The sequence below is a fragment of the Eucalyptus grandis genome, chromosome 10 (genome assembly GCF_016545825.1).
Source record: "Eucalyptus grandis isolate ANBG69807.140 chromosome 10, ASM1654582v1, whole genome shotgun sequence".
In the NCBI taxonomy this organism is placed as follows: domain Eukaryota; kingdom Viridiplantae; phylum Streptophyta; class Magnoliopsida; order Myrtales; family Myrtaceae; genus Eucalyptus; species Eucalyptus grandis.
In genome coordinates this window covers 27,959,920-27,978,412 of record NC_052621.1, presented here as the reverse complement: position 1 = coordinate 27,978,412, position 18,493 = coordinate 27,959,920, and the positions used below count along the sequence as shown (strand labels likewise).

The following is an 18,493-nucleotide window of genomic DNA, read 5'->3' as shown; positions in this document are numbered from 1 at the left end:
CTAATTCCCCCTATAGATCCATAAAGCAAGGAGGAAAACTAATATAGCGAGAACTGAATATATTGCCGAAACAATCAATTGAACGCGTCCCTCAAAACGCTTCACCTCGTCCTCGTACACCTTCATTATTTCCTCATCGTCATCCAGATGAGGGTGATCCACGGTAGCTCTATCCTTAGCTTGGGAATCAGCAATCCCATCTTGGCGAGTTCGGTCCTAAGCAAAGACAAGAGAGATGGGAAAGATCATTCGGCGCAATGGCACTTCTGATTGAAAGACCATTCAAACGGCCGGTCACCATACCATTTCCAATCGGCGGGAGGTCGGTGTAGTGATAGAGCTGACCTCCTCCTGATCCTGAGAGATTTCAGGCAAGAGCCTCTTGAATTCCTCGAGCAAGTCCGGATGGCCGGCGAAAAGACCAGCAACCTATGGACATTAGGAATGATAGATCAAATAATTTTAAACCTACACGGCATGTCTAACTTCATTAAGATTGGTAAACTTTGATATCAAAACAAGAGGTCGCGCGCGCAAGGAAGCCCGTGGAACCGCATTTACCTCATTGTAGACCACCCTAATTGGGTTGTTCCCACGCCAAGCATCCAGAAACGATAGATAAACATTTTCCTCGCTTTGAAAACGTTCCTGTGCCCAAGCAAGACGTAAAAATAAATCATCAGTGAAAAATTTGCATTCAGCCCCATAAGAAAAAGTTGATGCCACCCGATTAGCATAAGCGAAAGGGAGTCTCCGGCCGTTCCTCGATCACCAAAAAAAAAAAAAAAAAAAAAAAAAAAGTTGGTGCCATACCTTGACCTTGATGACGAACCCAATCACCTCTTCGAAACTGACAAGCTTCCTAGGTTCATCCGGTGATATTTTGCATCCGTCCGGCAAGAAAGTATTGAACCCATGAATCAATCTCTCATATCCAGTGAATAATTCCTTTACTCTTGCTACGACCATCATTGCATCGATTCTGCGAGGCACCGAAGAATGGAATGAATAAGGAGAAGTATAAATCATTGATGATCGAATAGTCGCCACAAGGTTCATGATTGTACCTTTGACTCTTGAAATCTTTCATAATTTCCACGAAAGTATTGTACTTTTCCGGTTCATCTCGGAGCGTGTCCTTTAGTTCCCCGAGATATGACATGGCGTCATCAGTTGTCGGTCTCCGCGCGCTACCTTCCGCGTCTCCCTCCACTCCTCCTAGGGGTTGTCCATAGCTTCAGAACCAGAAAAAAGAACGAAGGATCAAATTCAAAATAACATCTTAAAGGGTGCTCTCGTGCAAAACGAACCCACGACAGAGAAAAATGTGAACTTTTAGCTTTCAGCACTATACAGCAGGACTGGCAAAAAAATAATTGAAGATAAAAATAAACTCACTGTTCTTCACGTGAAGGGTGAACAGCAACTCTTGTTCCCTCCATATCTGCATAGAACAAAACCTGAAAAGGCCTTTCTTTTTCCTCAAGCAAAGACTAACACTTAAACAGAAAGCCCCCGAAATTTAAAGAGAAAGCATACCTTGAGCTTTCTCAGAGTGAAAGAAGGAGCAGATCTCTGAGATGAAGAGAAGGACCAAGTGAATGTGATGCTGTTCAATGAGACCTTAGCACAATTTATACGGGTTTTGTCAGCGTGGTTAAGGAAAGTCATGACCATGGATTAAATTTACCATTGGATTCCTAGTAATACTTCATATTTGGCTGGCCTACAGCTTTCGGCTCACATTTTACCTAATTATGATGCATGCAGAGAGATCGCCACTAGACAGTTTGTGCACGACACATTGGTTACATATAAGTAATTACGGCTTTTCTCGTTAATTTGATCATTTTGACAGCTGCATTTATTTATGAAGCCGTAAAATTTCAATAAATGGCTAACTCAAAAATGGAAAATCGGAGGCGATGTGCTGTTATTATTTACGGAACATCTAATACTATTAAGTTATACATAGTAGAACCTTAAATTCGAAAACCGTTAAATTTAAATAAACGGCTTACTCAAGAATGGAGAATCAAAGGTGATGTGCCTTTTATTCTTTATGAAACATCTAATATCGGAGGTGATGTGCTTTTTCAAATTTTTACCACATCATGGTTAATTTTTAAAAATATTTTAAAACACAATATTACTCGTTTCCACATGTAAGATCCTCTAAGCTTCATTTAATCAATAAAGAGGTTCTAACTCCGGCATTTCCTTTTTTCGGCTGTTCGGAACATGCCATTTTCGGGAAAATTCTTAAAGATCCATTCCATTTTTGTCAAGGATATCAAAGAAAAACCCAAAACGCAGCAAAGGAAAGCCAACCTGAGGACACCCAAGATAGATGTTGAAAGATAAATATGGAGAGCCGTGTCTCAATACGAAATGCATCTTGCTGAATGTGGAAGCACCTTAATTATCACCTGGAAAAGATCTCCAATTTGGAAGGTAATCACTTATTGAAAAAAAAAAATCTAAGTTCCTACTCGATTTTCAATATCCATTTAGAAAAGGAAGAGGAAGACCCTGAGTTTGCTTCGAAATGGTCGCATATTATCATATTTAGCAGATGTCAATTCATTTTGCCTTTTTGGAGATTTGGCTTCTCCAAAACGACTTGTCTAGAAAATCCATCTTTGACCAATTTTCACGTCACATTTATGTTATATACAAATCATCCAAGTTGTTTGCCACGTGTGTTTCTATGTCAACAATTTAACAAGAAATTGCTCATGGACCTGGAAGAAAATCCTCCAACTCAGAAGGGAATTCCGCAACTCCTTCTCTTGGAGGATAGGGGACGGCTTTTCTGTGTCTCTCTAGTTTGACAACTGGCACCCTAGGGGTCCTTTGAACCTAATATTCTTGGACTCTCTCATCCATAGCTCCGGACTACATAGGCAAGCGTTGGTGGCTAATCTCTTCTCCACTTCAGGCCAGGCTATCAAGTCGATTTTGGACTCGTGGGAATGCCCCCTCCTGGTCCTTTCTCAAAACCCGAACCATTTTTGCTGGATGGAGAACTTTTCTAGCCTGTTCACTGTAGCGTTGGCTTGGGAGACCATTAGGCAAAAGAAGGCTCCGCTTCATTAGCACGCACTCATTTGAAACAACTCGATTACACCAAGGTACCAAGTCAATCTTTGGCTCATTGCCAAGCGCAGACTTCCTACGCAAGCTCTATTGCTATCCCATGGCAGATTGATTGTGGGGCATGTGCCTTTTGCAATGATACGACGAACTCCATTGATTATCTATTCTTTGGATGCCACATCATTGCTAGCATTGCTTTCTTTTGGGTTACCAAGTGCAATCTATCGTGGTGCAATAGGTCATGGGGGGAGAATCTCTGGTGGGCCATAGATATATAAGTTCAGAATTTTTTGACACGAATTACTTTGGAATTGTAACACAAGTTTACTAGTGTAGGATTTTTTGTATTATTAATCTTTTTTTTAATTAGGCTCCCTTTCATGGCTGATCTTATATTATTGGAGGACAACGTGGTGTTAAACGAATTCGAGTATTTAAAATGTTTTTTCGTCCTTCAATCAATTAATAGTTTCTTAAAATAATGTCGTCGTCATTGAGGTATATATAAGTTCTCTTCAAGATATAAATATAGCTGGGGGAAATATGTATTGCTCCTGTTCTAATCGGATCACTTGTTTTCTTTTCTTTTTTTCCGGTATGAAAAGGTTTATGAAAAGATAGGGCATTTTACAAGCTTAGAAGGCCCTCTAGAAGGGTTATAGATCGTCTACCAAATGGAATTGTCGGTAGCGAGATTTGAAATTGAACTTAATGTGCGAAGGGTTCAATCCTTTCCGAGTCAACCCACTTGATAAAATATTATAAAAATATGATCAGCGCGTGCTACGCCTAACATTACTTGTGATAGTAATGTTTTAGAAGTATTTATAATTCGATGTCAGAAGAAATTATTTTGAGTTAAGGAAACACTTAAATAAGTTAATATATATAAAGTCAAATATAAATAATCAAAATGGAACCTTAGTTTATAAGATATCAAAATTGAATGATCTGAGACAAATACATGGTTAATTCTTTTGCATTTGGTTTACGTAAAAGGATATCGTTCTCTAACAGTGGTTGCTAAATGTGATATCATTAGCTAATACAATATTTAACTACTGGCTGCAACAAATCATGTGCATTTCCTTTGCTTCAAAACTTGGATTCGTTGCCTTTTTTTTTTCTTAGTTATCCAAATTAGGTTCATTATGTTGATCATGAAGTATCGCGCCGCAAAATATATGCGAAAGTCATTTCTTCAGCAGCATGATGTGTCAAAGAACATAAAGAAACTAGAGGCTGCCGATCATTTTGGGTCTTCTGCAAATATGCATAATTTGGTAATCTGCACTTCTTATAAAGATATAGGTTTGAGGATTTGGCCTTTCTTTTTATTTTCATTAATAACCTCGCGACAAGAATTAAAAGTTGAAATTTTTTTTTAACATGAGGTTACTGATGGAGGAGGAAATGTGTACCTTCACTAATCCCGCTCTTAAGTAGTTAACACAACCACCAACCATTGGGCAACAACTAAATGACTGACCGTAATTTGATAAGATGTGGTGGTTTAGAAAGTATACTCTCCACTTGTCAAAGTAAATCACATGGATCAAAAAGTTTCTTTGAAGGCCAGAGAGGAGAGCGCCTTGAGATGAAGACTAATGGTATTTGGAGATTAACGGGCCGTCCCATTTGATGGCCGAGAGGAAGGGCTTGTGGGTTGGGAAAGCATTCCCGTTTCAAATCTCCATTAGTAATAGTAATACCTCAAAAAAGTTTCTTCATGAGGACTGAGTTGTAGTTGTTGGAAACATTTTGTTCCCAAACATTGTCCTCACTCTGAACCTGAGCTTGTCCTCAAAAAGGCTTAAGGGACAAGAAATAGGGGAAGAATTGTCAAGAAGTGAGACTCCCTAATGTCACCTCATGTATTTCTCCCTAGGTAGATAAAAAAGATCCACTTGGGAATGAAGTAAGCCTTCGGCGGTAAAGATAGACAACATGTTAGTATTTGTACTGGCTACCGCAGGGTATGATAATATAGTAGCCTTCTGCGTCTCGAGTGAAGATGTGATTCTCACTGGAGGACCCTTGGAAAGCATTTTGTTCCTAAAGATTGTCCTCACTGAAGTAGATGTCTGTTCCCCTTCGACTCTGAACGATAAGCCTGTTGTGTTAGTGAAGAATGTCCTTTTTTCTTTTTTTCCTAATGGATGTCACGATTGGTTTAAGGCACCGAAGATACATGGGTTTGTGAGAATTTCTTGGCCTCTCTATTTGTTGTTACAATCATGGTTCATGGCTTTGATATATACACGTTAGAAATCTTCGCGACCGACTTCTGGTGATGCACCTCGACCCTCCTCACCGGTCACCCGACTTTTATATGTACTAGAATTGTCTTGCTCCGCCTTCCATTCTCCCCAATTCCATCCCACTTCTAGTGTTGCTTTAGACTTTATAAGAAAAAAATTCTACAGAATGCATTTCAATTATCAAAAGACATTCTTGGGCAACCAATATCATCATCACAAACAACTAAGGGGAAATTACCTAATCAGACATAAACCTATTATACGGATGACAAGCACCCCTAAACCTTTTTATCCTAAATGATGCTATCGATGATAGGGCCCGAACGACTCTCCTAAAAACAACTTCATTTTGAATGCTTTTCCTTCTTTAGTTCATCTTAAACTTTGTGATGAACATTGAAACCCATATTTGGATCTGGAATGTTTTTTTCCCGTTTATTTGTTTTACTAAACCTCGCGTGTTATTATGATTTCTTCTTCTTCTTCTTCTCACATTTGTTTCCGACATTGCGAACTCTCGACAAATCTCTTATGGCCCCCTTCACTCTCTTCTATCTTCAATTTTCCGCTCCTCACCTTGTCGCCACAAATCCCCACCACCCATTGCTTTGGTCTCGACTGACGACCCCTCACCCCCGACTTCCATTCGCACGGCAGTGTTTTACCCTCGGCGTCGTCAAGCCCGAGCCTAAGCCCAGCAGGTGAGGTCAAGCCTCAAATATCAGATATGAGGTCGAGTGAGCCTAGATCTGGGTCGAGCGCCCCCGAGCCTGAGATCCAAGGCTCACCCTTTATACCCGAAAAAAGTATTTGGAATTAGTCTTCCCCACTCGTGAAACAGAACATTTCTTATCTCCTAATTGTCTATTATCAAAATATTCCACTCAATGCACAAGCCAAGTAACTTATTGACTAAAGACATATACAGTACTCATTCTTAGCGTAACATCTGGAGTGATAAAAATGCCTTATTTCATTATCCTTGAAATTCATAAGATGACGATGGCTTACAAACTAATTCAGAACCATAAATGCAGAAGAAAAAGTACTACAGAGAAAACTGAATATATTGATCCAATGTTCTTCCATATAATGTATCCTGTGTAATGATCAATTCATATCAGATCCAGTTGCATCCCGATTGTCCTTTGGCACCTTCTTCATCATGTCCTCACTGTGGTCCAAATTGGCGCAGTCTTGTGTAACTTCATCCTCAGAATAACAGTCCTGTCTCCGCGGTCGGTCCAAAATAAATACAAGAGAGAAAAAAGGAAGAGTATTCTGTGTAACGAAACTATCTAACCGAAAGAAAATAGGAGGCAAAAAGGTCCCTTACCATTTGCAATCGGCATGAGGTCAGTGCGGTCATAGAGCTGAGCTCCTCCTCGAAACCAAAGTTGTCGGGCAAGTACCTCTTGAATTCCTCGACTAAGTCCGGATGGTCGGCAAAAAGGCGAGCAACCTACGGACATTACAAAATCGAAATGATGGACCAAATCCTTAAGCCTCCTCCATTTAGATCAAGATTGGGAAATCTTGTAGTCAAAGAAAGAGATCGTGCATGCGGAAGGAAGCACGTCTAACTGAATTTACCTCACTGTAGGTCACGCCGATGTCCTCCCCGTGCAGGTACCTACTGAGAATGTGATAAAACGCTAAAAAAACATGTTCTTGGTTCCGAAAACATTCCTGCATCCACAAAAGATGCCATTAAACATCATATTGACTCGGTATCACCCTTCCACCCAGAAAAAGGGAAGTCATACCGTACCTTGATCTTGAGGACGAAACCGACGGTTTCTTTGTAAGTGACAGGCTGCTCCCTCACCAGCGGTTCGTCCACCGCTATTCTGGATTCCTCCGGCAAGAAAGCGTTGAACCCACGGATCAATTCGTCATGCCCTTCGAATATTTCCTTCACTCTTTCGATAAGTTCTGCTGTATTGATTCTGCAAGATACCGAAGAAAAAGAAGTTAAATCACTTGAGAATCATGTTGTTTCCGCAAGGTTCTGGATCGTACCTAGTCTGGTGATCTACGAAGCTCTGTATGAACATGTCGTACTTTTCCTGTTGGTCCCGGAGCGCCTGCTTCACCTCCAAGACGTATGAAATAGCCATGGACTCCTCTGGTGTAAAAAACACCCTACCTTCGGCATCTCCCTCCATTCCCCCTCGGGATCGTCCATAGCTTCATATCCAAAGAATGAATGATCGGATTTAAAAAAACATAAATATTTCGAATGATTCCAATAAAAAAATACTTATGATACTACTCTTTCTTATATACTATTTGACATGAATCTATATTAATTTTATTCTATTAAAAATTATTATTTTTTGCTACTAGAAACTGAAAACGGAACGTATAGAAAATTATTTGATTGAATAAATTAAGAGGGCTCTCGTCCAAAACGAAACCACGAAGCGGGGGGGCAAGGTGCAAACTTTTCGGCACCATCCAAGGGGACCGGCAAAAGATCATTTTGAATATGAAAAATGAACTCACCGTTCTCCACGTGGAGGGGGTAGACTAGCACCTCTTTTTCTCTTCATTTCTGCACAAAACGAAAACCGAAAATCTTTTTCTTTTTCCTCAAACAAAGATTATCATCTAAACAGAAAGCCCCCAAATTCAAAGAGAAACCATACCTTGAGCTTCCTCAGAGTGAAAGAAGGAGCAGATCTCTGAGATGAAGAGAAGGAACCAAGAAAATGTGATGCTTTTCAATGAGATCTTAGCTCAATTTATAGGGATTTTGCCAACGTGATTAAGGAAAGTCACGTTGGTGGATTAGGTTTCCCATTAGATTCCTAGTAATATTTCATATTTGGCTAGCCTGCCACTTTTGGCGCACATTTTTACCTAACCACAATGCATGGAGAGAAATTACCACTAGGCGGATCGTGCATGTAACAGAGCATTTGTTACGTAAAAGTAAGCATTTGAGGGTCACCGTTTTTCTCGTTAATTTGATCATTTTAGTAGACACATTTACTTATGAAACCGTTGAGTTTAGTTAGATGGCTTACTTGGAAATTTGATAATCGGAGGTGACGTGCTTTTTATTCTTTACGGAACTTCTAATATCATTAACTCGTACATATTAGAATCTTAAGTTTTGCAAATCGTTAAATTTAAATAAATGGCTTACTCGAAAAATGGATAATCCAAGGGAATGTGTCTTTTATTTTTTACAGAACGTTTGTGCTTTTTCAATTTGTACATATCATGGTTAATTCAAGCTTTTGACAGCATGACATTTTCTGGAGCATTCTCAATGATCCATTACATTGCCTCCCTTTGTTGGAGATGAATATGGAAAGCTAACCAGAGGGCAGCCAAGACAGATTTTAGAGATGAATATGGAAACTCGAATCTCAATTCGAAATGCATCTTGCTGAATGTGGAAGCCTCATAATTATCACGCGGAGAAGATGTCTAATTGGGGAGGTAATCACATTTGGAAATAAATCTTGTCATTATCTACTCAATTTCGATATCCTTCGGAAAAAGGAGCAATACTCTGAATTTTCTTCCAAATGTTCTCATGTTGGATAGATAGGCCACGTACATTTCGTGGACTAAAATTTTTTGCCGTTCTGTTCGGTTTATGTGATTGATATTTCCTATTTTGAAAATCTTACCTGCCATTATATATATAGTGTTTTTAAAGCAAAAATATGTTCAGATTGTAAAGTCTATTTTAAACGGAAGACACTTAGACTATACTTTAGATAGAACACAGTCAGACTTTACACCCAAACGAGACATGAGTTCAAAACATAGCAGATTCATAAGCATGTTTAGAACAAGACAACTTGACAAAACATAACAGAAGCCCCAAACATAATTGACTCAATCTAATTTACTGACAATTGGATATTGAAGACAATAACTTTCTATACGAAAAAGCTTTACTTATAGAAATCAAGATTCTATTTGTATGAGCAATCAAAATCAATTTGGGATTCTACTTCTGTCACTCGACAGGAATCAAATCTTCTAGATATAGATTTGTCCAATTGATAGATTGGAAGATAATCCTCTAGATACTGTCCAACGGCTAGTTTGGAAGTGAATAAATATTTAAGGAGATCAAGGACCAATGAGCAAGTAAGAAATGGAACGTAAAATTTATAATTCCAAAGTCTAAACAAATTTCGATCATACACTTGTCTCTCATGAGCTTAAACATTTGTGATCGTGAGAGAAATACCAAAAGAATAACTTAATAAGATAGTGTAATCTACCACTGACTGTTTGCATTCAAAGTTATAATATCTTGTTGATTACATAGTGGAATCCAGCTAGAAGGTTGTTAGCATGAAAGAGTGAATGTAGACTTGATCTAAGCCGAACCACTATAAATTCCGTGTGCAACATTCTCTTCCCTTAACTCTTCATATTTAAGTCTGTTGCATAGGTTATTTCAGAAATCTGTTCCATCGCATAACAAATTCTGAACGTCTACCAGAAGTCTAGTGGCTCACTTTTCAAACTATGATCCTTATTTAGACTTTGCTCGCAACTTATTTATGCCGCATTCATTTGCCAAGGTTTCTTTTAAATACCTATTCACCCCCTCTAGGTATTCGTACTAGCACTTTCAAATAAGACTCGTATGATAGCTGTAAATGAATAATTTGGGAAATATATTTCTCAAAGTAATTGCTTAAATCACTTACAAAAATAAATGATCGAAAAAAATATGCATCGTCCACAAAAATGTTTAGACATAAATTATTATCCATGATTACAATATTTTACATTGATCAATTATTTTAAGTGATAGAAACAATCATTTTTAGAAAAATGTTTTCCCAATCATTCACTTTCTACTAAATGAAGGGAGCCTAAGTTTAACAAATTAAATTTTGCTTTTGCACATATAAGATTTATACATTATGAACATAGTTACGTTATTAATACAATCCTATTTATTCTTTTACTAATAAATAGTTAAAGTGGTTTCTGAAGTTTTGCTCTTTATTTAACATTCTTAATAACGCCTTATATTTACCCACTATTATATGAAATTACCAATCTTTTTTTCATGTAATTTACCAACTTTTCTCTGATTAACTTTTCTGCTAGTTTTGAATTGTCGACACTCATTTCAGTTACTCACCAGCACTCACTAAAGTACTTTACGTTTACCAACTAATGTATTCAATGATCTCTTTTATTCACTTTTGCTTATCCATCCTTATCTATGATATTTTTTTTGGTCGGTATCCTTATCTATGATTGACTTACCAAATAGTTTGCATTACTTCACTTTCATTTGAATTAGTTACCAACATTTTTTATTATTTTAATTATCAAATTCACTTATTTCTGATAAGAATTTTTTTTAATCTTTTCACAAACTTTTCTTTACGTCTTTTACCCACTAGTGGTAGGGCATAATGTGGTGGAGTTTTAAGAGCGAGAATCGGGAGTGGCAACTCTATGTGTTTATTACGCGAAAAATCAACAATTTAGAAAATAGTTACTTAAAGTGATTGATGGTATATTTCACAAAAATGAATAAACAAAATATTTCTTGACTAGTAATGAAAATATTCTGACACAAATTGTTGCCGATAATGAAAACCTTTTTTTTGTTGACTAATTTTTCAAAGCCATAGAAAGCAATCAAAAGCTTAAGTTAATGAGTTATAAGCCAACCGGGATATATTAATTACTATACGCCACGTCAATTCTCCGATGTGCGATTTCTCTAGCACAACTCACTCACATGTGCATCCCAACACTCTCCCCCTCATGTGTGAGCTAAGTGTTAGGTCTACTCCCTCTTAATCAAGTATCATTCTAGTCTAATTGCATCCTTACAGCCCGCATTGCTATACCACAATACCTACCTGCTCGAAAACCGCAACCAATCAACTCTAATACCATTTGTTGAGATCGCGTAGCAGAAGTCCGATACCTTCACCTGCGGAAATTTCCAAAAGATAGCCCAAATTCGAGTCTGTCAATATATCCGGTTAAACCCACCTTCACTCAAAAGATTAAGCTAATAGGTTATAAATCAACTAGAATACATTAATTACTCTACAGTACATCAATTCTTCAATGTGGAATTTCTCTAATACAACTCACTCACACTTGCATCCTAACACAAACGGATGAGCTAAAGTTCATTACCGATTCTTTCTTTAGGAGATTTGTTCTCTATTCAATGGTTCTTCAAGGACCACTCCATGCTTTAGATGTTCCCATCCAATATTTTTAAAAAAATTTAAGAACATAGCAAAAGAAATCTGCAATAAAAAAAATAATCTACCCATAAACTTTCTCGCATTAACTTAATATTAATTCAGACCATACTACAGTGACAAAAATACCAAAAAGAAAAAAAGAAAAAAAATCTACTCGCTTTTGAAGCTTTGTTTCTTTCATCCATAGCCAATCAGCCTACATACGAGTCCCAGAGCCAAATCCTTGAACTAAGTTGACTATATAGTGTTGTGTGTGAGCTCATGAGCACGACCCCAGCAATGGAAAGACCAAACTACAGTGCAGAAACTTTGCGATGGTGGGTATAAGTTTCACCGGCTGAGCTGGTCACTTTCTCTTTTCAACTCATCTGGAGGGAGGGGCCTCCTCTTTTGGATTAGCTCATCGAAAATCAAAATAATCTTGAATCTTAATTTCAATTATCATAAGGGTGATCCTGAGATTTTACAAACATCAAGAATTTGCACAGGTGTGGAAGAGCCCTTCTCTGTTTTTTCTTTTCTTTTCTTTTCGATGCTGAAAGAGCCCGTCTCTATTGTTATCTCCTAGAAGGATAAAAGTACAACACAAGTGTCAAAACTTGGATACTTAAGTGCCAAACATGTGTCACGGCTAAGAGGTTTCTACAGCTAAAGGGCCGTGCCTTTCCGTGGAGGACCTCCTACAGTCGCTAGGATTCCCAACAAGACTTCTTCCGGAACATTCCAAGGGCGGACGATACGGTAATTGAGCCAAAGTCTAGAACTCTCCTGTCATTAGTGTCGGTAATTGGTAGGTTCGGCGGTGCAATTTGGTCCGCCGGATGAATTATTGATCAATGGATGTAATCTGAGGACCTCTAGTATAAGAAGGGGTGTCATCCCCTAATTTGGATCGATTCAAATATTTCAGTAATACAAAGGCTCATTTCTTTCCAAAGCTTGTCTCTCTAGACACTTTCTCTCTTTACGATCTGGGTCAAGCGAGCGAGTGTGCGATCGATTGAGCAAGGCTTGGCTTATGCAATCCAAAAGAGCCTGAGTCGCCGCACATCACGATCCCAATCAATTGGCCCGTGATACATGAGTGTCACTTTCTTTGAAAAATGGCACACTTGGGTGTCAAGTCCAACGATCTTAACCAAAAATCCTATGTCGTATTTTTTTATTATGTGGCTCATCGAAGAGCTTAGTAAACAACATCGTTTTTCTCTTATTTGAATTTTAATGTAATTATTAATTAAATTAAATTTAAAACTAAATTTAAAAGAAAAGGGGAGGAATTGCATAACAGCCCTCACCGTGCTGCAACTCCTCCCCCTTTTTAAAATTTATATTATTATAAATTTAGTTTTAAATTTAATTTAAGTAATATTTATATTAAAATTGAAATTTGAGGTAAAACGGCATCATTTTTGACTTATATAGCCACGTCGCCTTAAAAACGATCTTCTTTGCACTTGTATCGTAGGAAAAATGTCCCGTTAACATTTTGGCCAGGTTTCTTACTGTTAACACTTAACTAATTCATTCTCCATTTTAGGCACTTAAATATACATTTTCACACTTTTGGCACTCGAATATCCTTTGTGTCCTTTTCCCCTCTTAGAAGTCAACAATGATTTTCTTTTTGACAGAAAACCCCCGAACGTATACCCAAGAAAGGCATAACTAGATGATGGGATTGGACAGGTTTGTCATTTGTACCGACCAAAATAGATTTAAGCACTAAGAATACCTCGTTATGAAAAAAATGAGATTGGAAAACATTTTTCAAAAAATAATCACTTACAAAAATAAATGAATAGGAATTTTTTTCATCATTCACAAAAATAGTTAGATATAGATTGTTGTCGATGATGAAAACATTTTTTATTAACTATAGATTATTGTCGATGATTTTTTTTATTAACTAACTTTTATAAACGATATAAACTATCATTTTTTGAGAAATGTTTTTCAAATCACTCTTTTTTCGCAAAATGAATGCACCCTAAAAATTAGTTTATGGGGTAGATCAAGATTTGTGGTTTCGAGCTTCAGCTTATAGTATGAATTGAAAAACCTGCCCAAATGCATATTGATATGTTGACAACAACCGCAATTATTCTGAAAAACCAAATTAAATTGGTATTCTTGACGATTGGGAGTAATATCGAAAAATGAAGGAGAAACAAATTCAAAGGGCATAGACAAAAGGGCACAGGCAAATATGTCGCTCAAGGCATACGCCAAGTCACCGATCAACTGGGTCAGTAGTGATGAAAATAAATTTGTCTTATTCTTATTATTACCTTGTCCCATAAGCGGATTACATGGAATGAGAAAGCTGATCTCTTACAAACCAAATGCAGGAAACTAATTCCCCCTCTAGATCCGTAAAGCAAGGAGGAAAACTAATACAGCGAGAACTGAATATATTGCTGACACTATCAATTGAACGCGTCCCTCAAAACGCTTCACCTCGTCCTCGTACACTTCCATTATTTCCTCATTGTCATCCAAACGAGGGTGATCCACGGTAGCTCTATCCTTAGCTTGAGGATCAGCAATCCCATCTTGGCGAGTTTGGTCCTACACAAAGACAAGAGAGATGGGAAAGATCATTCGGCGCAATGGCACTTCTGATTGAAAGACCATTCAAACCAATCGGTGGGAGGTTGGTGTGGTGATAGAGCTGACCTCCTCCTGATCCTGAGAGATTTCAGGCAAGAGCCTCTTGAATTCCTCGAGCAGGTCCAGATGGCCAGTAAAAAGACCAGCAACCTATGGACATTAGGAATGATAGATCAAACATTTTTAAACCTACACAGCATGTCTAACTTCATTAAGATTGGTAAACTTTGATTTCAAAACAAGAGGTGGTGCTCGCACAAAAAAGCCTGTGGAACTGCATTTACCTCATCGTAGACCATCCTAATTGGGTTGTTCCCACGCCAAGCATCCAGAAACGATAGATAAACATTTTCCTCGCTCTGGAAACGTTCCTGTGCCCAAACAAGAGTAAAAATAAATCATCAGTGAAAAATTTGCGTTCAGCCCCATAAGAAAAAGTTGGTGCCACCTAATTAGCATAAGTGAAAGGGAGTCTTGGCTGTTCCTCGATCACCAAAAAAAAAAAAAGTTGGTGCCATACCTTGACCTTGATGACAAACCCAATCACCTCTTCGAAACTGACAAACTTCCTAGGTTCATCCGGTGATATTTTGCATCCGTCCGGCAAGAAAGTATTGAACCCATGAATCAATCCCTCGTATCCTGTGAATATTCCTTGACTCTTGTTACGACCATCATTGCATCGATTCTGCGAGGCACCGAAGAATGGAATGAATAAGAAGGAAAGTATAAATCATCGACGATCGAATAGTCGCCACAAGGTTCATGATTGTACCTTTGACTCTTGAAATCTTTCATAATTTCCACGAACGTATTGTACTTTTCCGGTTCATCTCGGAGCGCGTCCTTTAGTTCCCCGAGATATGACATGGCGTCATCAGGTGTCGGTCTCCGCGCGCTACCTTCCGCGTCTCCCTCCACTCCTTGGGGTTGTCCATAGCTTCAGAACCAGAAAAAAGAACGAAGGATCAAATTCAAAATAACATCTTTAAGAGTGCTCTCGTGCAAAACGAACCAACGACAGAGAAAAAAGCAAACTTACAGCACTGTACAACAGGACTGGCAAAAAAATAATTGAAGATAAAAATAAACTCACTGTTCTTCACGTGAAGGGTGAACAGCAACTCTTGTTCCCTCCATATCTGCATAGAACGCATAGAACAAAACCTGAAAAGGCCTTTCTTTTTCCTCAAGCAAAGACTAACACTTAAACAGAAAACCCCCGACATTTAAAGAGAAACCACACCTCGAGCTTTCTCAGAGTGAAAGAAGGAGCAGATCTCTGAGATGAAGAGAAGGACCAAGTGAATGTGATGCTGTTCAATGAGACCTTAGTACAATTAATATGGGTTTTGTCAGCGTGGTTAAGGAAAGTCATGACCATGGATTAAATTTACCATTGGATTCCTAGTAATACTTCATATTTGGCTGGCCTACAGCTTTCGGCTCGCATTTTAACCTAATTATGATGCATGGAGAGAGATCACCACTAGACAGGTTGTGCACGACACATTGGTTACATATAAGTAATTACAGTTTTTCTCGTTAATTTGATCATTTTGACAGCTGCATTTATTTATGAAGCCATAAAATTTCAATAAATGGCTCACTCAAAAATGGAAAATCGGAGGCGATGTGCTGTTATTATTTACGGAACATCTAATACTATTAAGTTATACTACTATTAAGTTATACATACTAGAACCTTAAATTCGAAAACCGTTAAATTTAAATAAACGGCTTACTCGAGAATGGAGAATCAAAGGCGATGTGCCTTTTATTCTTTACGAAACATCTAATATCGGAGGTGATGTGCTCTTTCAAATTTTTACCACATCATGGTTAATTTTTAAAAATATTTTAAAACACAATATTACTCGTTTCCACATGTAAGATCCTCTAAGCTTCATTTAATCAATAAAGAGGTTCTAACTCCAGCATTTCCTTTCTTCAGCTATTTTTTTTTTTTTGTCAGTCCTACTTTATTTCTACACTACACTCATTCTCAGACTTTTGCCCTACCTCTTGAAGGGCGTGGGAGTCGAAACTCACTCCTAAAACTTACAGGTCCCCATCCCATCCCCCTAAGAATGTGGGAATTTGAACCCCTCACCTCCCTCTTCCATGTTGGAAGAATGGCCACTGGGGTGAATCCTAGTGGTTCCTTCAGTTGTTCGGAACATGCCATTTTCGGGAAAAATCTTAAAGATCCATTCCATTTTTGTCAAGGATATCAAAGAAAAACCCAAAACGTAGCAAAGGAAAGCCAACCTGAGGACACCCAAGATAGATGTTGAAAGATAAAAATGGAGAGCCGTGTCTCAATACGAAATGCATCTTGCTGAATGTGGAAGCACCGTAATTATCACATGGAAAAGAACTCCAATTTGGAAGGTAATCACTTATGGAAAAGATATCTAAGTTCCTACTCGATTTTCAATATCCATTTAGAAAAGGAAGAGGAAGACCCTGAGTTTGCCTCGAAATGTTCGCATATTATCATATTTAGCAGATGTCAATTCATTTTGCCTTTTTGGAAATTTGGCTTCTCCAAAACGACTTGTCTAGAAAATCCATCTTTGACCAATTTTCACGTCGCATTTATGTTACATACAAATCATCCAAGTTGTTTGCCACATGTGTTCCTATGTCAACAATTTAACAAGAAATTGCTTGTGGGCCTAGAAGAAAATCCTCCAACTCAAAAGGGAATTTCGCAACTCCTTATCTTGGAGGATAGGAGATGGTCTTTCCGTGTCTCTCTGATTTGACAACTGGCACCATAGGAGTCCTTTGAACCTAATATTCTCGGACTCTCTCATCTACATCTCCAGACTACCTAGGCAAGCGTTGGTGGCTGATCTCTTCTCCACTTCAGGCCAAGCTATCAAGTCAGTTTTGGACTCGTGGGAATGCCCCCTTCCAATCCTTTCTTAGAACCCGGACCGTTTTTGCTGGATGGAGAACTCTTTTGGCCTGTTCATGTAGCGTCGGCTTAAGAGACCATTAGGCGGAAGAAGGCTCTGGTTCATTGGCATGCGCTCATTTGGAACAACTCGATTACACCAAGGTACCAAGTCAATCTTTGGCTCGTTGCCAAGCAGACTTCCTACCCAAGCTATATTGCTATCCCATGGAAGAATTGATTGTGGGGCATGTGCCTTTTGCAATGATACGCCGGACTCCATTAATCATCTATTCTTTGGATGCCACATCACTGTTAGCATTGCTTTCTTTTGGGCTGCCAGGTGCAATCTACCGTGGCGCAATAGGTCATGGGGGGAGAATCTCCGGTGGGCCGTAGCCTTCCTCTCGGGCAAAGAGTTTCATAAATGCATTGCTCGCTTTTCTTTCGGTGCACTCTGTCATATTATATGAAAAAGCAAGAATAGCATTTTTTTTTTAGAGAGCAATCCTTTGCGATCCTAGCTGGGAAGAATCATCTACTTAAAGTGGTCAGAGACAAGGCTATTACCTTCAAGAACGTAGAGGATACAAGGAATAGGAGACTGCAACGCAATTGAGGTATTGATCCAATCATTTTCTCGTCTAGGGAGACTGAATCTCTACAACGTTGTAGCTGATCAGATTGGTGCCCGCGGTTCTTCTGGTGCCGTGGTAGCCCATCTCATCCTTCAAGGTTGCTGACGTCGATTGCAGGGGTCTGCGATTCTCCTGTTCCCTTCCCTGGCCGGTGTGGCGTGTTTGTTTTGGTTGGCAGTTGTTTGCCGTGTTTCTTTTGTGCCTCTGGCTTTGTTAGCTACTGTTTGGCTGCCTTTTACATTGCAGCACCCTTCCCCTCATAGTGGTTCTTTCTTGTTTTGAGAGTAAGTTTCGGTGACGTGATCGCTTTTGTATAGTTGGTTAAAGCTCAATATAATTCTTAATTCTACCAAAAAAAAAAAAAAAAACAAGAATTTACACAAAAGCTAATAGATAGTAAATTTGTCACAGATATATAAGTTCAGAATTTTTTGACACGAATTACTTTGGAATTGTAACACAAGTTTACTAGTGTAGGATTTTTTTGTGGGATTTTTTGTATTATTAATCTGTTTTTTTAATTATGCTCTCTTTCATGGCTGATCTTATATATTGGAGGACAACTTGGTGTTAAACGAATTAGAGTATTTAAAATGTTTTTTCATCCTTCAATTAATTAATAGTTTCTTAAAATAATGTCGTCGTCATTGAGGTATATATAAGTTCTCTTCAAGATATAAATATAGCTGGGGGAAATATGTATTGCTCCTGTTCTAATCGGATCACCTGTTTTCTTTTCTTTTTTCCGGT

The 18,493-nt window shown here is 38.4% G+C and overlaps 2 protein-coding genes across 2 annotated transcripts; both read right to left on the bottom strand.

Annotated features, from left to right (window-relative positions):
- On the bottom strand, positions 1-1,442 carry LOC108955604 (paired amphipathic helix protein Sin3-like 2). Its single transcript, XM_018863626.2, has 6 exons — positions 1,399-1,442; positions 1,068-1,235; positions 814-982; positions 562-648; positions 304-429; positions 1-216 (listed from the first exon to the last, which is right to left on the bottom strand). The coding sequence occupies exons 1-6, from the start codon at positions 1,440-1,442 to the stop codon at positions 1-3; spliced, it is 810 nt and encodes a 269-aa protein (XP_018719171.2).
- A 4,905-nt stretch (positions 1,443-6,347) lies between these two features.
- Positions 6,348-7,540, bottom strand: LOC104422577 (paired amphipathic helix protein Sin3-like 2). Its single transcript, XM_010034941.2, has 5 exons — positions 7,383-7,540; positions 7,132-7,309; positions 6,954-7,049; positions 6,697-6,822; positions 6,348-6,587 (listed from the first exon to the last, which is right to left on the bottom strand). The coding sequence occupies exons 1-5, from the start codon at positions 7,526-7,528 to the stop codon at positions 6,471-6,473; spliced, it is 663 nt and encodes a 220-aa protein (XP_010033243.2). The 5' UTR covers positions 7,529-7,540; the 3' UTR covers positions 6,348-6,470.
- Positions 7,541-18,493: the final 10,953 nt, after the last annotated feature.